This window comes from Betta splendens, chromosome 4 (genome assembly GCF_900634795.4).
Source record: "Betta splendens chromosome 4, fBetSpl5.4, whole genome shotgun sequence".
Classification (NCBI taxonomy): Eukaryota; Metazoa; Chordata; class Actinopteri; order Anabantiformes; family Osphronemidae; genus Betta; species Betta splendens.
Window position 1 is genome coordinate 26039391 of NC_040884.2, and position 18450 is coordinate 26057840.

At 46.3% G+C, this 18450-nt stretch overlaps 1 protein-coding gene across 4 annotated transcripts in view; it reads left to right on the forward strand.

Annotated features, from left to right (window-relative positions):
* ncanb (neurocan b) overlaps window positions 1-18450 on the forward strand; it is a 120991-nt gene that overhangs the window by 62917 nt on the left and 39624 nt on the right. For all 4 annotated transcript variants that reach the window (XM_041070278.2, XM_029148162.3, XM_029148163.3 and 1 more), the window contains 2 exons: window positions 360-1211; window positions 4473-5603. In XM_041070278.2, the coding sequence (XP_040926212.1) occupies window positions 360-1211; window positions 4473-5603 (1983 nt within the window). The remainder of the gene's footprint in view (window positions 1-359; window positions 1212-4472; window positions 5604-18450) is intronic.

The window sequence follows — 18450 nt, forward strand, 5'->3', positions numbered from 1 at the left end:
ACAAACTGCTAATAGATGAACCTCTTCAATGAGCCACTAAAACTGTGTGCAGAGTTATATCAACATTTAAAGAAACCGTGTTCTTCAAATAGCTACAGATACATACGTGATAATATATACCTGTATTGTTTAATAATATATTTGGTTTGTCCATAGTATGCTGTCTGATACAGTAGCATGAGAAAAAGCCACGTTTGCCTGTTTAAATGCCATTATCTTCATTCTCTCAGTCTCATTCGTATTGATACTGTGGCAGTTACAGATGTACTGCATTCGGAGCATACTGTATAAGTGAAAGGCAGCTGTGCAGTAGTTGCTTTGGGTAAAAGGCAGTTGTTTGTGTTCTTGGTGTGTTGCAGCTCACCAACCATTGGGGGTCCAGGCTGCAGAGGCACTGACTGCGTATCAGACCAACGATCCAACAGCAGATGTCATTCCCTCTGTCACTGAGTCCCAGTCCAGTGCTCCTTTTTCCAAGACGTCCTCTTGGACCGGCCTGGTTGACTTGGAAAAAACAGGAGCGCACTCCTTGGCAGGCAACAGCAACTCCTCAGAAATCTCAGAGGAGCACATAGTCATACATTTGAGGCCTGTGGACGACTGGGATGAGAAACCGAACGCCTCTAGAAGCGGCGATTCTGATCAGGAGGAACAAGACAGCCCAGTGAGCAGCAGCAACTTGGGCCTCAATGACCCTGAAGGCCCGGAAAGCAATGGAGGTTCAGCCCGCGAGGTAGAAGATCCCACCGCCTTTGGATCGGACACCCCAACATTATCCTCCACGGTGTCTTCAACTCCTCAGCCTCAGACCAGCAACAGCGTGTTGGTGGAGTTTGTCAACACTCTGATGAGGCCCTTCAGGTACTGGACTGGAACTGAGGTGGAGCCAGAGACAGAGAAGGAACTTTCAGTGGCAGAGGAGAAACCAGGAGAGAACCAGACACGGGGAGAGGCATCCAGCGGAAGTGTCCCCAAACCCAGTGGAAATAAGGGCAGCATGGACAATGCAATCATGGAACATAGGAGTGGTAGTTTTCCCCCCCGGGCTCCTGCCAGTGGACTCCACACTCCAGAGGAGGGTTTGTCTGAACAGGAGAAGGAGGTTGTGCCACTGACTCGATTAGTGCCTGCATTACAACATCCAGGCCAAGGTGACACCAGCCAAGAAGCCTCCAGCACATCTGCTGACAACTCTGTCTCCACCGTTCACAGTAAGAGCTGTGCATTAATCGTGTTTGTGTTTAGTGTTCACCCTTAACCCTGAAATTCAAACGCAGGAGAGTGAATTGGATTGATGGAGGCGTGGTGCGTTTGAGTGTTGTGACTAAACATGGCATGTCTGATTACGCCACCCACCTTCTCCACAGCATTCAGTATCAGAGTAGATTCCTCCACAGGGTCATTTGATGGAGCATTGTGGGATTAATTGAACCATAATTGTAAGCAAACAATGAATTTACACACAGTACAAGAATGATTTATTTATTGACAACAAAGGAAGCCTGGCTGCTGTTGGTCACAAACAATAAAATAGATAATAGAAGAAGTGACTGGAGGAATTACAGAGGAACATTGAAGCTGATCTTTGAAGGACAATCCTTGACAAATGCAGGGATAGTGTGTGTGTGTGTGTGTGTGTGTGTGTGTGTGTGTGTGTGTGTGTGTGTGTGTGTGTGTGTGTGTGTGGGCCCTGGAGGTCCTGTCAGACAGGTAATATCCACAGCAGAGCAAATTACCCTCAGGAGTGGTGTCATACAGCACACCCTAGGATACGAGAGGTCACCGTGATAGAGTTTGCGGCTCACGTGTTCTTCAGCAACCCGCACCACATTGCTGCGGTTTATCATTTGCGCGGTGACATTAGACTAAAGGTTAGCGAAACGGCTCATGACTTGAGGCTTCCTGAAGTAAGAGCAAATTAAAGCTCAAACGAGTGCTTTACACGATGGAGGCTGCAAAGAAAGTCTGTCGCAGCCTTGGGTGGAAGAAGGCAGCTTTAATTTGAATGGTCAACACAAATACTGTAGCAAGTGCTTGGCGTCAGCTTAAAGCGTTGTATACTAAGACTAACACGTTCCCTCAGACTGCTGGAGCCATTCAATAAGGGGGCCGGCTCTTTTCACCTAGAAATTGCTGCTTTTATTAATATAAATACTTGCTGCTGTGCTACCTGAAACGCAATGCCACCCCCCAAGGTATTAATGAAAATCAAAGCTGTAGTCGGCATGCATTATTCACAGCCATATCCAATTAAAGTGGAGGTTGGGTTGCACTGCCTTTGACTCTCACCTCCATCTCTGTCTCCACCAATTAGGCTGTGGCCTTGTGGAGGTAGGCTGTAATGATCACTCCAGCAAGGATGAGCAACACACGAAGCGGGATGAGTACAAGGAAGGTGGCGGAGGCGCTGCTGGCTTTAATGCCGCTGTGATGGAAAGCGGCCCAACCGGTGCCTTCTCCTAAACTAGCATCAGTGAGCCAGATTAACTGTGTTATTGTGCACTGCAGGCTACGCCTTGGATCTCAGCACCCTTCAGTAATTGATGGTGCCATGGTGCCTTTCCGATCGAGGGTTGCAGACTGTACATCCGTGAGAAATCTGAATTTGAATATTGATTTAAAGTGCAACGATTATTGTTTTTTAAATGCCTCCAACTATAGAGCAGCAACTTTAATTATTTCCCCTGCAAATCAAAACATTGGTAGAGTTTTAGTGAATTAGGTGATCGGTTGCTAAGCTCCTAGCAGAGTGAGCCTCCAGCAAAAGCATGTACTTCACTAGTGTTTCAATAAGCTCCCTGCAAAAGATTGGCTGTCTGTCAAAGACACACTGCATCCTTCCCACCACATGCTTCAGCCTCATTTAGGGTGGAAGACATGGGGCTGAGCACCGTACTCTGACACTTAGCGTTGATGCTCCTGTCGTGATTCACATGGCCGTGCGATAGCTTCCCCTCAGCCTTGTTTTATTAGATGCCATATCTGCCGATGGGCTTAGGTGATGCCGGCGCCGTCTCTGCCTCTTCCACTCTCTCAATTTAATATCATGTCTGCCTGACCCGACGGATTCTCTCAGAGCCTATACTCCCGTAAAGTGGAGTCAACTCGGCACAACCACTCTCACTGGAAGCACCCAATTACCGCCTGAATGCTCTTTATTATATGTTTGTTTTGCTCCGTTTCCGTTGTGACTTGTGGGTTTTTATTCACCTACACTGAGAGAGCTGAACCTTAACTGTGCTCCGAATACCTGTGTCTAATTGTCTCATTTTATTTATTACGTGGGTCATTACATAAATGATCAAACCAGATTAATGTCTTTAATTATCCTCACTTTTATGAGTGAGTGTAGTAAAGGTATGTAATTAGGTATTTAGATTATTAATAGAACAATTATGCTGGTCTACATGGCTCGTATGGAAATGAACCTCAGGCTCATAAACCTCACTTAGGCATAAGGCAACAGCAGACCTCTGAATAATTTACATTCATTTTAATATTTTATGCACGGACATATTTGTGAATGTTCTCTCCCTCTTGGTAATTTGTTGTGCCGCGTTGTGCACCTCTCCCCTTTTCCTGCATTGCTGTACAGTACGTTTTGGATTTGAGGACAGTCAAAAGCAGAGTGAGTGATGGTGGAGGAATTGCAACACTAGCCCCCAGGTAACACATCTGTGCCGACGTCCTAAAAACAAACACCCAGCAATGAGTCACACCAGCTGAATTATTGATGGCGTAGTAGACGGACTCGGTTTAGAGCCGCGAGCCGATAAGGTACAGTGGAGCGCTTCATCTAAATAAACAGGTCTAGATGGAGATTTCCGTGGACCAAGTCATTTGCTACAGTGGTGAAAGTGCTCCTGCGTTTTTCCACATGGCTTCTTCCCACACAGAGAAGTGTACTCCAGCAGGAGGGTGAGAAAAATCCACAGGGAAAAAACGAAAACACGGACAGGGAAGAGAAGTGTGAAATTACTTTCAATGCATCTTTCCATCAATGTGTGTGCGTGTGTTTGTGTACGTTTGTGTGTTTATGGGCCTCTAGAGGGGACTTCCTCCATCTGCATTAATCATTAAACAAATGGTGACATTGATCAGCTTGAGATGCAAATTACAATCAAATCTGCCATTCTTTAATTTCCTTATATTGTTAAAATCACAACAAATGTCCGACCCTGAAAACATTTTCTTAAACAGCCTTTTACTGTTACAAAACATGTTGTGATTGTTTTATTTGAATAATTAATCTCCCAAAGAAAACAAGTGTCCCAACACCCAGTAGTACAGTATGTGTCGCATTCTAATCCGTCCTGAAAATAAATGTTTATGTTTGCATAATAAATAGTTTTCTAGAGTGACATTGGGCTTGTGTAAGCTGGGCTCATTAGTAATTTTTTGCATCCATAAAAATGTTATTCACTCCCTCAATATTTATTATAATTCGTCTGCTCTGTCTTTGCTTTCCGTAGAATCCACTGCACCAGGTCCCGATGAGAGATCCCCCAGTGAACACATCTCTGCCTCTGCACCTGCTCCCGCCCTCAGCAGCCAGTTTCGTTGGGCCTTTAAGACCATGCATGGCTCCAGAGTAGGTTCCCCTGTGGGTAATCGTCCCACCTGGGAGCCCATGGAAGCCAAAGCAGGGCCCCTGGAGGTGATGACCCTGCCCACTTCCTTCCGACAGGACAACCTAGAAAACTATTCAGGCGAGGGAAAGGACCAGGACCGGGAGGACGGCAATGCTCCATCAGCTGCTAGAGCTGCGTCAGGGGAGGAGAAGGAGGTGGAGGGAAGCAGTGAGGGCAGCAACTATCCTGGTGGAATTGTAGTTCAAGTTAGCAGTAGCGCTAAGCCCGAGTCAGAGCCCGCATTCAGCCAGAGCGAGCCCGTATCGGTGGCGGAGCTCACCACCCACCAGTCCCGGTGGCAGCTGGTGCAGCAGTCTACACCCCCACCTCCAGGCTCCCGGGAGCCGGACACGGCGGAGGAGGCCCGGGGAGAGATCCTCTACATCCGCCGTCCTACTGAGGAGCTCTCCTCTGCGTTTCCTCGCAGGCGAGAGAGCAGTTCAAGCTCAGGCGACTCTCCTGTTTTTAGGAAGCACAACGTAGACACGAGCCGAGAGGAGGCGGTGACGGCCACAACCAAATCTGTGATGGAGATGCTGGTGACTGCGGCTTCTACAGTCGAGCTCCTGACAAGCAGAGATGCGCAGAGCACAGATCCCACCGCCACGGCACCGGCCACGGAAAATCCATCCACAGAGGAGCCGTCTATCTCCATTTCATGGGCTTTAGAGGACAAGGCGAGGTCGACAGGCTCAGCCCACATGCAGGAGGACGGGGCCAGTGCGGCGCCCACCGAGGGTCCGGCCCAGTTCGCCACCTCGGCGCCGACCTCGAGGAGCGCCACGGCCACAGAGATGGAGTCCAGGTCCGCCGTGACCGAATCCTTCGTGCTGGGAAGCCGCTGGACGCCTTTCAAAGCCGTGAGCTCGAAATCAGAGGAACCGAAAGCCACAATGGCGGCGGAGAGCAACGACACAAGCAACCCTTTCGACCTGCTGGAACCCAACTGGGCCCTGGGACTCATCCCATCAGGTGAGTCCGCTCTGTCTTTGTTGCTGTTGTCAGAAATGGTGCATTTGAACTATGTTGAAATCTTTGTTTGACATAACTATATGTTACTGTTCTTGTAGCCTAATACTGTTACCGTGGTTACAGGTGTTTCAGGAGGTTAGTGTAAAATGCTGTTTGTTAGTTTTTGCATCAACAGGAGATTTGTTGCGGGTGTAGGAAGCGGTTTTGTTTGACAGGAGGTGCAGTTTGCGCCTCCACAGATGCTGCATTGATAAAACAAACTCCTGCATAGCACGGCGCGGACACAGCTCCTTGGCGCCTTTTAAAAAAACGCATGTGTAATAGATATTTATAGATTTATCCTCATCTATTTTTCTCCTGTGTGTCTCCAGTTGTTTCGTTCTACACCTCTGCCCGCTCTCACTCTGACGTACGCCATGCATTCTTAATCCAGCCTTGTTCTGTCTTCCTGCCTTCACATCCTCTTTCTTCCCCCCGCGTTGATACAGAGACGGCTCCACACAGCGAGGCAGCGAGGCGAGACCAGCTAGGCCTCAGCGAAGTAATTAGTGGGTCAGATGGAGTGCAGTTAGGTGAACTGGGGGGAGCCAAAGAGCCTAGTCCCCAACAAATCAATGAAGGCACAAACTACAAGATGAGACTCGTAATTGACTGAGGCCTCGTACCTGCTCTCATTTTCTACCTTTTTCATGTTCTCCTGCTGTTTTTTTCTGTGTTTGACTCAACTTCTAAATCCCTGCACTTGATGTGCACACAGCAATAGCAGTGTCTGTGCTGTTGGTCTCAGCAGGTGAACATTGATTTCTTCTGATAGTTAATGGACCTGGTGAAAACCGCAAAGTAAATGAGTACGAACTAACAAACGCTTTAGTCTAAATCGGAGGTTTTGGAGTGACTCGTTCTTGTCCACTGCTCTCTCATTGTAGATCTGATATGGGACGATCCACCACCTTCTCTACTGTTTAGTCATTCGCAAGACATCTCCACTACCATTTTGGTACCAAGAGCTGATCTGGAGCTGTATTTGATTAACTGATGTTCTGTAATTTACAGGGGATTGTGAAGTGAGGGACTTGCCTTCTATTGTGTATTAACTCCAGGAGACGATTTTAATAAAACTGTTTTTCAGGAGAAAACCAATAAATGTGCTACAGCTCAACGTGGGTTGTTTGCCAGAGGTACAGTAGTGCCTTTAGGTACTTTCATATTATCTGAGTGCTTACTGTAGAACAGAGCCATGAAGCTGCCTCATGTAGTTGCAGCTCATGGGCGTTTTCTTTCTTCTGATAGATGTGATGATTTCTCTGTTAACAGAACCTGTTAAAAACCGTATTAGTGAGGATTTCTAATGTAGTAACGATACATTTGATCAGAGCAGGTCATTTTGCTCCTGTTGAGTGATTAGAAACATGGCCTTCATGTGACCTTTTCTAGTTCTCGGGGAGGAAATTACAGTAATGGTCGTCTGCCCGTTACAGCAAAGAGCTGGAGACAGAGAGGAGGGAACGAGCAGAAGGATGGACAGGTCAGGGAAGAAGAATGGGGGTGGATAGAGATGCTCTCTGTAGCAGCATATACACCCCAGTAATCAATGATCAAAGACTAAGCACATCTCACGAGTCTTCGTATGTTCCTCCTCATCCTACTTCTGTCCTTCGTTACGTCCTTTCTGTACTTTATTCTAAGCTTCATTCATTGTGTGTTATCAGAATAGCCCGTGCTCTATTTAACCACATATCAGTTTGATAAGACATCAGTATATGACGCTAAATCCAGTTTTTTCCAATTCCCTGTTGTTCTGGCCTCCAGCTAAACCCACACAGATGGCTGGACATACACACCCGTCAAAAACGGAATATATGTGAAGAGGCACCAGAATGCCAAACTCGCTCAGGAGTAAACCTCCATAATCCGCCCCACATGTCGCGGCAACACATGCAAACACACACAGACACACGAAAATATGTCTTAATCCTTCACTGGGAGCGCTGCGAGAAAGCAAACACTTTTCATTTTATTTCCTCTCTAATTACTGATATCTTCATTTCCACGGTGTGTAATTCGAAAGGCAGGAGGCTGGTTACAAAAACCTAACTGGTCCAGTAAATCCAAGCAGAGTATGAAAATTGAGAGATGGCTCTTGGAAGTGACGCAGCCATGTGGGTGGTTGCGGTAGCGTTGGCCGTCCGTCCGGCCTTTAAATCAGCGCTGCCGCTCTGATACTTGGGTGAGCAGGATGCGTCTGAGTTACAGCCATGTTGAATAGAGCCCTGTCCTGAGCTCAAGATGGCTCAGACCTCTGGCAGCATCAATAACGCGGCGGGCAGCCCTCAACCAAATTAGAGTGTTAAATTTGGAGGGGAAGAGCCAGGTGTGTGTGTGTGTGTGTGTGTGTGTGTGTGTGTGTGTGTGTGTGTGTGTGTGTGTGTGTGTGTGTGTGTGTGTGTGTGTGTGTGTGTGTGTGTGTGTGTGTGTGATACACAGACAGGGACAGGCTTGGGTGGCGTATCATCAGTGTAGCTCTGTGGATAGATGCTCCGTTTGTCTGCTGCCTCTTGGAGTCCTTGGAAAGTCTGTCTGGAGCAGCGAGGGGGCACGTTCTCTACGCTGCATCTGGAAGTTTATTGATTTTTCTGCCTCTTTGTCTCCACGTCTCCCATTATTTTTTTTCTACCCTTCTCTCCCTCTTGTCAGTCCCGTCGCTTACTAGCATTTTCTCCATCTCCCCTGGTACCTGTCTCCCTGACTTTATGCCTTTTATTACTCCTCTGGCCATTGTTATGACTCTCCCTGGCATAATGTTTCGATAGCCTCTTGAACCCTAATGCGGTATGAAACAAGACACTCAATTGCCAGCTAACAATATCTGTCCCCTGTATGATCCCCAGCCTCCACAGGATTCTCCTCTCTGCCTGCGTTTAAATCCATATAATGTCTAATCTGTCATCCTCCTATCTTCTTCTTGTCTGTAAGTTTTCCTTATTCTTTCTTTTTATGGTGCAATCCCACCATTTCTTTACATCAAACGGTCCAGCAGAATCCAATCCTGCGCTATTGGCTGCTGCTTATTAAATGAATGTGATTTGTTAAAGAACAGCCTCGGGGGAAGCTGGTTTCCATCATGGTGTGGGCTGAAGCTGCATTACAGTACATGGGCTCTTTGTCGCTGGTTAACCAGGGAAGTAACAACGCAGCCAAACTGTGGAATAGTTGTTTTTTTTATAAATCACTGTCTGATCATAATTACTTACTTTACTAACTTTATACTTTATTGTCCTCAAGGGGAAATTCTGGTTCACAAACACCGCACTTAGTGTACAATATATGCCAATGGTACAGATGAAACAACACAATAACAGTAATGGTCATAACAGTCTGGCAATGATACCAATGAAAAACAATAGACAACATCACAAACAAACATGATTCATCTGGGTCTGTGGTTTAGTGTGGTGATAACTGAGAGGATTAGGCTTTGTCCAAAACGGGCTCCCCTGTAAAAAGTGCCACAGTGTTGTGATAGTCCATGATTTAGTAGGAGTTAGTATCCTTGAGGAGGGCAACAATGGCAGTATCATCAGAATATTTCAAAGACTTTATGCTTGGTGATGTACTGAGTCCAGGTGCTGAAGCAGGAGATGCGGCAGGCAAGCTACAGCATCCTCTGTACGTCTCTAAGGCCCTGTAGGCAAATTGGAGGGCGCCCAGTTGCCTGTTGACAATTGGCAATATGGTGTTCAACACACAGGGTGGAGGGAGTCCCTTCATGCAATAGTAATAGTAAACATACTTTAAAATTCACACAGTTGCCTTTAATACCAAATACCAAGTGTCACACTATTCATAGACAAAAAGCGTAGTAACAGAAGAAAGTGTGACCGATGCAGATCAGCTCAGAGCCTTTGTGGGCAAAGGACTTCAGAGTGTATTGATTCATCTGATTGGTGAGGTCAAAGGTCAAAAGCTACAGCAGGCTTTGATTTGTGACCCCCAGAATGCCCGAATCTTATATTATTGACACCAATGTCAGTGGCAATGTTGCTACAGGCAGCAGTGGTCTGGCGTCTTAACAGGTCCTTACATACATTTCTTCAACCGTATATACTGTTTAATATAATATATAATATAAATTTTCGACATTGGGGCTTCAGGACAGTATGACATGATGCTCATCACCAGTGACACTATGGGTCCTGTTATTCAATGTGTACCATGGATTTATGCTCCCAAAACCTTTTAGGCTTCAGGACGTGTTAACTACACGTGTCTTATCAGTTACAGTAGGTGCTGAAAAGGTTATTAGTGAGCGAGCAGAGGCATGAAATGCAAATATTTGATCTTCGGCAACTGTTGTTGGTTTTACAAAACATACAGTGACTAAATGAATTCAGTGACAGCAGGCAGGCTAAAAATGAAAGCTGCATTTTAGTCGCGATAGCATTCACTGAAAGTGAAATGATTTGTACACGTTAAAGTCAATGAAACAAGCAGACATGTTTGTAAAGCTAATGTACCATCAAAGTTTAATATTCTCCAGTAAGCGTGGAAGAAAAACCACAGAAGCTGACTAAAACAGGCTTCTTTACAGCATCATAAAAATACTTTATGCTTGTTCCCACAACAGAACCTGATGATTATTCAGCCTCTAGGAACCTCATCACAGGCAGCTGTATTTTATTTTTTCTCCCATTTTGGCAGATGAATGACTGAATCTCTTGACTGAACCTCTCGAGGTCCACGGCAGAATTGGAAAAACACGTTTTGTTGTTCTTGTGAACGTCTCTCCGCAGCCTCCGAAGATCGACCAGCGCTGCGTAACAATGGATGCTCAGCTCATCTTTTCTGTTTCCCTGGGCGCAACATATGTTTTTTAATCATCTATTTGTTTTGTTAGTTCGCTGCCTTATGTTTCTTCTCCTCATAAAGCGCTGCTTTTCTCTGTTTATCTTCCTTATTTGGAGTTTGTTGCTCACATTTACTGTAACTTTCCACAACTTTGCCTTCTGGTCAAACACCTGATTTTTGGTGACAGTCAAACCGATTCAGTGATGAATGAGACTAGTAACAGTTTATCTGCAGTTACAGCAAGTAAAGGCTTCATCACCTGCTTCAGCATGAGCCTCTGCAAACCCGATGAGAGGAGACCTGAGCCGTGTGTCACCTCATTAAAACACTGAGCCGTTTACTGCTTTGCTAAGCGCAGTTCTTTCTGTTTCATATTACTTCTTCCCCCAATGAACGGGTACGCGTGAGTTTTCATTGTCAGGTGCAGTATAACCTTAGGGGCCCTGAGGGCGCGTAGAGTTTCATAAAGAGGCGCACAACATCACCTCAGCGCCACCAATTGGGAAGCCGATAGGAGGGATGGATGGAGACGGGAGGCTGCCAGGCTGCTGTCAGACGGAATAGAGTCCTCTGTGAGGAGTCATTGTGCAGCTGTGGCGAAGAACCCGGCCGGGTTATTAGGGCAACGCTTACAAAGGGGCATTTAGACGCTATCAGATGAAATGTCAAGAATCTGATGAAATAATATTTCACCTTTTTATCGGTGTCAGGCAGGTGTGTCCTCTTAGAGGACAAAGACGGGGGGAAACTACACAGCAAGCTTGTTTTCAGATCAGATTTCTTCTGTGTTTATTACCTTCAAGCAAAAAAGGATGAGATGCAACGGAAATGCGCGGCTTCGTGTGATCTTCGCTCAGCCGAGAAATTTGAGTAGCAGCGCCCCGGAAATGTTAGTCTTAGATTTAGACTCGTTACAGGCAGACACGCGCATCTGTCAGCAATCCGGGGAATCACACATGCAGACACATGCCCGGGAAAACGGGTCTGGCTGCCGTCTACGCAGGTTAACGCAGGTTGATTTTGGCTACACGGCAGACCCCCCCCCGACTGCTCCCTCGCAGAGCTGTGGCAGCAGCGTTTGGCTCCCAGTCCCAGTCACAGCGCATCACGCAGGGGTGGAGGGCATGTCAGACACACCCACAGATCTGCCCCGGCGGGGGGGGAGAGTGACGAGCGAGGGGGGGCTCTCAATGGACCGGAGTGTAGAACAGAGTTGTGTGCGCTGTTGTAAGATCCACCGTTCCTCCAAACCACACATCCCGAAGCTGCAAACATGCAGAGCTTCCTGCTGCCAGGGATGTAGTGAGGTCATACAAAGTAGTTTGTCTTTGTTGAGTTTTAAGCAGGTCTGCAGGCAGAGCTCCTGCCCACTGCTCCCTTCTGCTAATAGCACTTCCCTGCTGTCAGAACAATTTCTTGATAGTATCCACAGCGGAATATGAACATGCAGCCAAGGGAGTATGAGATTTACACAGTGTGTGTGTGTGTGTGTGTGTGTGTGTGTGTGTGTGTGTATGTGTGTGTGTGTGTGTGTGTGTGTGTGTGTGTATGTGTGTGTGTGTGTGTGTGTGTGTGTGTGTGTGTGTGTGTGTGTGTGTGTGTGTGTGTGTGTGTGTGTCTTTGCCGTTAAGAGCTGCTTCATGATGACATACTTGTAATAATGCACAACATGTCAGGTCATGTGTGGAAGGTCAGTGAGTGCATTACAGTTACAATACACTGGGTTTCTTACCACTGCATCGGATTTTATTTAAAGAAGGAAAATGGGATTCAAGCGTAGACGTTTCGCAGCACATGGCATTTACCATTTCAAAATCACAGCCATTGACTGAGAAGCTAATTGACCAGGTTTGGTCCATTCCCCCGTTGCCTCAAAACAAATGGAGCACGTCAGACTTGATATCAGGTACTGAGTTGACATTTGGCTGCCGTTTGACTGGAGCTGCCCAAATAAAGTTCCAAACTGCAATAGTGTGAGCACAAATCCACTCTTTGGCAATAAAAAAATTGAACTGTGAAGTAAATGCAAAGCAAAGACTGAACGCAGAAAGTCCCATCAGTAGTAAAGACCTGCGTTAGGGAGGAAACTCATGAGCTCCAGACTCTAGCAATTTCTATATTTCCCTTTTAAAACCCCTATTAATGGAGAGACTCCGATTAAAACAGCTGTAAATGTTTTTACAGTGAGGCACAAAGTCTGCGCTTCAATTGCATCTTGATTGTTTTATTCAATGCATTATGATGGTTTGCAAAAGCATTAAACACTCGTCCAATTGCTGAACTGTATCTTTTTGCAAGATATAGATTTCATTTTAAAGCTTCAGATTAAAAAAGGAAGGTTTGGAGGGTTTTGGTTTATTAATCATCCCCTGTTGTCCTCAAATGACTCCTGGGACTTGATCAATGGAAGGGGAGGGTAAAAAGGATCCGTCATACAGAACCCTACATGATAACTAATTTTTACACACATTCTGGAAGGAACTTGTATTTTTGTAGTTTGATGTAAACGCGAATGAAGGGGACACAATCAGTACTAAAGACTCTGTGTCCTTTACTGAGCATTTGTATCAAGCCTGCTCAGTTTGCATGCAGCCTTTATCTGTTTCACCTCTTTCCTTTTCACCACCTCTGCTGATGGGGCCGTGCATTTCAAGGTTATGAAGCACAAATCTCAAGGCTCAGCGTCTCCTTTGACCAGAAAGATCTTCTAAGCCCTCATCTGTTCCTGCGTCTCTCCTTTACTTTCCCAACACGAATAATTCCTTTCAGTATTGAGCATCTAAAATATTGTGGGATAGTTTATAGAAATAGTGGGAATATTATTGAGTCAATGTTCTCGTTCCACAAAGCCCTGAAAATTGGAGTAAAGACACATTGAAGAGCAGCAGAGACCTCCCCCCAAAGTGGATAGAACGTGTTTGTGATGATAAGCCAGGATGGATTATTTTCCTGCCACTCTGACAGCCCAGATAATGCAATTTATTTAGGACGAATGGAGACGCCACAAGTGCCGCTCTTGTAACAATAGACCCTCAATTTCTTCGTCAGCCTCTCCCAGCAGAACCGCTGAATTGGCTTGAATGGAATTGCTGGCATGTTTTTCCTGCCTGGTCCTCCACCGGCTGATTCGGTGTCACGCTCGGTCCGCGAGGTGCTCGCTGAGAGCGCATGGGGCGCTTTCTGCAGTCCCAGTGTGCTGGCACTGTGGCTAATGACGAGTGTCATGCTCTTTCATGGTCTGTGTGTGTGTGTGTGTGTGTGTGTGTGTGTGTGTGTGTGTGTGTGTGTGTGTGTGTGTGTGTGTGTGTGTGTGTGTGTGTTGTTGATGGTGCAGACTTCCCAGACTCATTCACAGTATGTATATACAATATTCCTTTATTATTAGATTGATGTTAATCTTCTCCTGTTGTCTCAGGCGCTGCCTCCTTTGATCGCATCAACCTGTGGGATTGATTTACACCGAAATGATAGGACTGTAAATTAATAATAGCACTGTAAATAAATAATGACCTGGAACAACTTCATATATTAGCAGTACAGACCAAGTCATCTGAGTATCTGAGTAATCCAGAGTTGATTGCAGTCGTTGTAATATTTAATTCATTACTTTATTGTATTATAAGTGGAGGCGTAACACAGACAGACAGCGCTGTTTTATCTCCTTTCATCCCTGGACACGCATGAAGCCAGATACCGGGCGCCGCATGTGGTCAGACCGACAGGAATAGCTGCCCCCCCTCCCCCGCGGCGCTCATCCATCCCAGTTTGTCGCAGGCTGCTTTGCTGGCACTCAGTACAGTAATCGCATCGCTGCGTCCTCCTCAGATGTGAGCGCAGGGTGCAGGTTCGGCCTCCGCCGCGCTCCCAGCAGGGGCTGAGCTGAGTCTGGGCCTGGGAGCGCTCGCTAGCTGACCTGGCGCGCGGAGCTCCCTGCGGTGGATGGATCGATAGCTTATTCCATTGTTAGTCTTTACAAAAGCTGAATGCTTAAATAGTTTTAGTTTAGCGACCTTTGCAGCAGTATCATCACATAAAGTTACTGTTGGCCGTAATGTGGTTCAGAAATGTTCCATCTCTTTACTGCTGTCATCTTTCCACAGTATTTGAGTAACTTAATATATATCATTCATTAACCAATATTAATGTCAAAAATAAGCAGGAGCACATGTTTTGGGCTTGAAGGAAGCATTTGGCTTTGTTGGTTCAAAGGGATTGAAGTAAACCTTGTTTCAGGGATTGAGGCATGTTGACCCACTCTGTAGTGCCTCTAACCTCTGATGCTGCTTAAATGGGGAGTATCATACTCCACACCACAGACTGGCAGCCTGTGCTCACACTGGACTGGCTGATATCATCAGGACAGACCAGAGCAGCTCCACCACCGAGTAAACACAACCTCAGTCCATCTTCACCTGTGCCTCTGCCCCCGTGTAGCTCCCCTCTGTAAATCAATCACTTGAAGTCATCTCAAAGCGCGTGGAGGTCCGCGTCTCCGTGCTGGAGGATCGTTATCAATATTTCAGCAAAAATAGGCTTCATATTTCCCTCAGTGTGTATTTGTATCCTGTGGCAGTAATGGGAGCTCTGCAGTGAGTGACTGGCTTGTGTGGGAACATGTTGATACATGGATCATGTTCCTGCTGTACTTGTGAGACTGTGGGAGTGTGTCTGTCTGTCAGGGAGGAGAGAGGGCGAAGCTGGAGTCAGGCGGGTCACGGAGATAATTCAGCACAACTGGTCAAAGCGTCGCTGCAGCTGGTTAATAGCCTCCCTTTACATCGCTGAAATGATTAATAGGCATCATTATTGTCATGGAAAAAAAATTAGTCTGGCACTTTGTGGTTTATTTCATTGAGGTTCTGTCTGTGTCTGCAACTTAATTGCAGGGAGCATGTGACCTTCCTAAATAGAGAAATATTTAGCAGAGCTTTCCAGTTAGAAGAAGTGAGTGTTAATGAATGTCGCAACACTCTTTTCAACTGTATTTTTATGTTTGCCTTTCTACTAAGGCACATCAGAAAAAAATGAACTTTGTGCAAGAGTTTGCTGCTTCCAGCACTTCCAGGTGTTTCCCAGCGTTTTTTCCGGTGTCTCGCTGCTGGTGAAGCACAACAGGCTGCTTCCTCCAGCGAGTGGAATGGAGAGCGAACGCGCTTGGACCGCGCTGGCGATCGGCGGTGAGCGACTGTGCGCTCACGTCAGACGCGCCTAAGGATGGATTCTTCCGACGCCCTCGCTTTTGATTAAGTGGGAGAGATATTCTGCTGAGGTGATGGATCATCTACCGCCGCTCGCATCTGGCTCTGCTGGACTTCGCAGCGAAGACCTGCGTTAGGGAGGAAGAGGACCTGTTTCTTCTACTGTATCATCACTGAATGGACAAAACACATGTTCAGCACAGCCATCGTGCAAGTGACAGCATGAATATTTCATGGCACACACTCATCAAGGCCATTACAGTGATGGCGGCGGCCGTGTTTTGCCCCTACTTTGCAGTTTAGCGCAGCCATCCATATGGCTCTAACTGTCCTGTGTGCCTCAGTACCTTTTAGGGATGTAGTGTAGCATTAAATTTTAACGGGCCAGCTCTTGCCGGGCCCCGGCGATGGCTTATCATGCTCATAGAGGGGGAACACTTGAACAGGCCGAGGCATGATCTCTGTCTCAGCGAAGCTATTACAGGGTTCAGTGCCTCTAAGCACGGCAACGCGGTGGGTGATAAGCAGGTGTATGTACAGTAAACGGAGGCGCGCGTGTGTGTGTGTGTGTGTGTGTGTGTGTGTGTGTGTGTGTGTGTGTGTGTGTGTGTGTGTGTGTGTGTGTGTGTGTGTGTGTGTGCGTGCGCGCACGCTGCATGTTTATTCATGCAGAGTTCAGTGTTCCTGTCAGCACCAGCTTCTCTGCAGGCCTCTGTTCAGTTAAACTTGCTAACCACTCAGCTTCAGACTTAACGACCCCCCCCCCCATTGCAATCCTTTGTTACGGTCCTTTCTAAAGCCTGCGTGTCTGCGTGTGTTGGAAAAGAACTCACAAAATATGCCACTAAGATAATCTTTCTCCTGACAGGCTTAGGGGGGAAAAAACTACAGATGACCCCATATAGCAGTGAAATGTCACGCACAAGAACATATTTCAAGAAATTCGGAGACGTTGCAGTATCTCCTCAGTGTCAGGGAAGAAGACTATAGCTTATCTGTTGTGTGAGTACATGTCAACCTAAAACCTCAGCCCTAAAATCTCAACCCTCGTGAGCCTCAGTTTCATATCCGCATGTTGCACTTCTGTGTTTATCTCTTCCATGCTCCGCCGTATTCTCTCCTCCTTCTGCCTTTTACACTAAATGAGAAGGATCCACAGCGGTGGATGGGAGCGGCGACCTATTTTGAGACCACTGTGTAATTAATCATAAAGTAGCAGCCAGCATTAAGAGAGCAGGATATGTATGATACAGCAGCTCCCTCTGTGACATTCAGTCCCCTCTTAGCTGACATTTTCTCTCCCTCCACACTAAATTTTAATTTGTATCCTCTGCTGCCCTCGTTCCCATGGACCAGGTCTTCTTCTGCCTCCCACTTCTCTCATGCCTTTTTCTTTTACCCTGTGCCTGCTATTTTTACCATGATGCTAATTGTTAGTTAATGTGCATGCAGTACAAACACGCCTAATTAAGAAAACAGTGAAATGCCGACTGTCCTGTTGTCAGATCTTATATTCTAAAGAGCAGCCTTGCTGCAGTTTCCACACTGCTGTGTCACTGCTACGTCTGCAGGCGACTCTGTGAACAGATGGTGAAGAACAGTCTCATTGGTGTGTAATAAGTCGTTACTAATTGTCTGCAGATTGGATCAATGTCCTGTACTGGTAACACTCAGCCCCTCGCTTGTATCGGCACCGACAGCACAGCCACCTGTTTGTCAGAGTCTGCGTGTGGTCGCTGAGGAAAGGAGAGCTGCTTTTCGTCTCACTACTGGGGCAATTTGGCTGAAACCAACAGAATTATGTCAATAAATGGTTTCATTTGCGAAGACACTTGGCTTTTTATGCAAAGAAGCAGACAAATGCCCCCGTGTCTTACCGCGGGTGATGACATGCACTTAAAGTTAAACGGCTTTTTTTTTTTTTGGAAAATGCTCCCTCATTTTGAGACATTAGATAGAAACTATTATGTGGTGCAGTGTTAACAGGGAGCTACGTGACTGACTGGAAGGAGGCTGGTGAGAAGTTCACCCTTTGCTCCTGAAGGCTGCTCAATGACCCGGGCCCTCGACTGTCAGCTACAGCTGCAGCACATGAATGGAGCGCAGAGTAGATCCAGCTCTGATGCCACAATACGTGTCCACCACAGATTCACTGTTCAACAGCCCATGTAGCAGTTAGCAACTAGTTTGGCTATTTCATTTCCATGCATCTTGTCTGGCCTTCAGACAGCAAAAAGAAGCTATTTCCACAAAAAAGACATTAAATTTCAGTTTAATGTATCAAAGTCTACGTGAAACCGCCTGAAAAACGTATTCTGCACAATATTCCATTCTGCTGCCTCCTACGTGGACATCACCCAGAGTGAACATCATCTGATGAGTCGCTTTGTAGACCTTTGTAGACCCTTTCATCCAGGCTGACGCGATGCAGCAGCAGCAGCGGTGCGTTGTAGGTTGTAGTGTGGAAGTCATTGGAGATTGTGTTAACAACACACACCCAGCAGTTGGATCAGATCACGCTGGGCTTTTTTCTTGTTGATTGAGAGCTGTTTATTTGTCACACGTGGTTGAAGGAAGCTTCAGGGACACTTCAGGTGTTGGAGGCATCAGGGAAAAACACAGATTAATACCATTAGACTCCATGAAGCACATCTGAAGTAATGGACTAAACCACTACTCGCAAAAAAAACAAATGACTACAACCAATTATTCTGATTTTCTAAACAGTTCAGTTTTAAATAAGTTTAATTTCTGAGGTTTGTTTTGGTCTTGATGTCTTGACTCCTACAGTAACAGTATCTCTT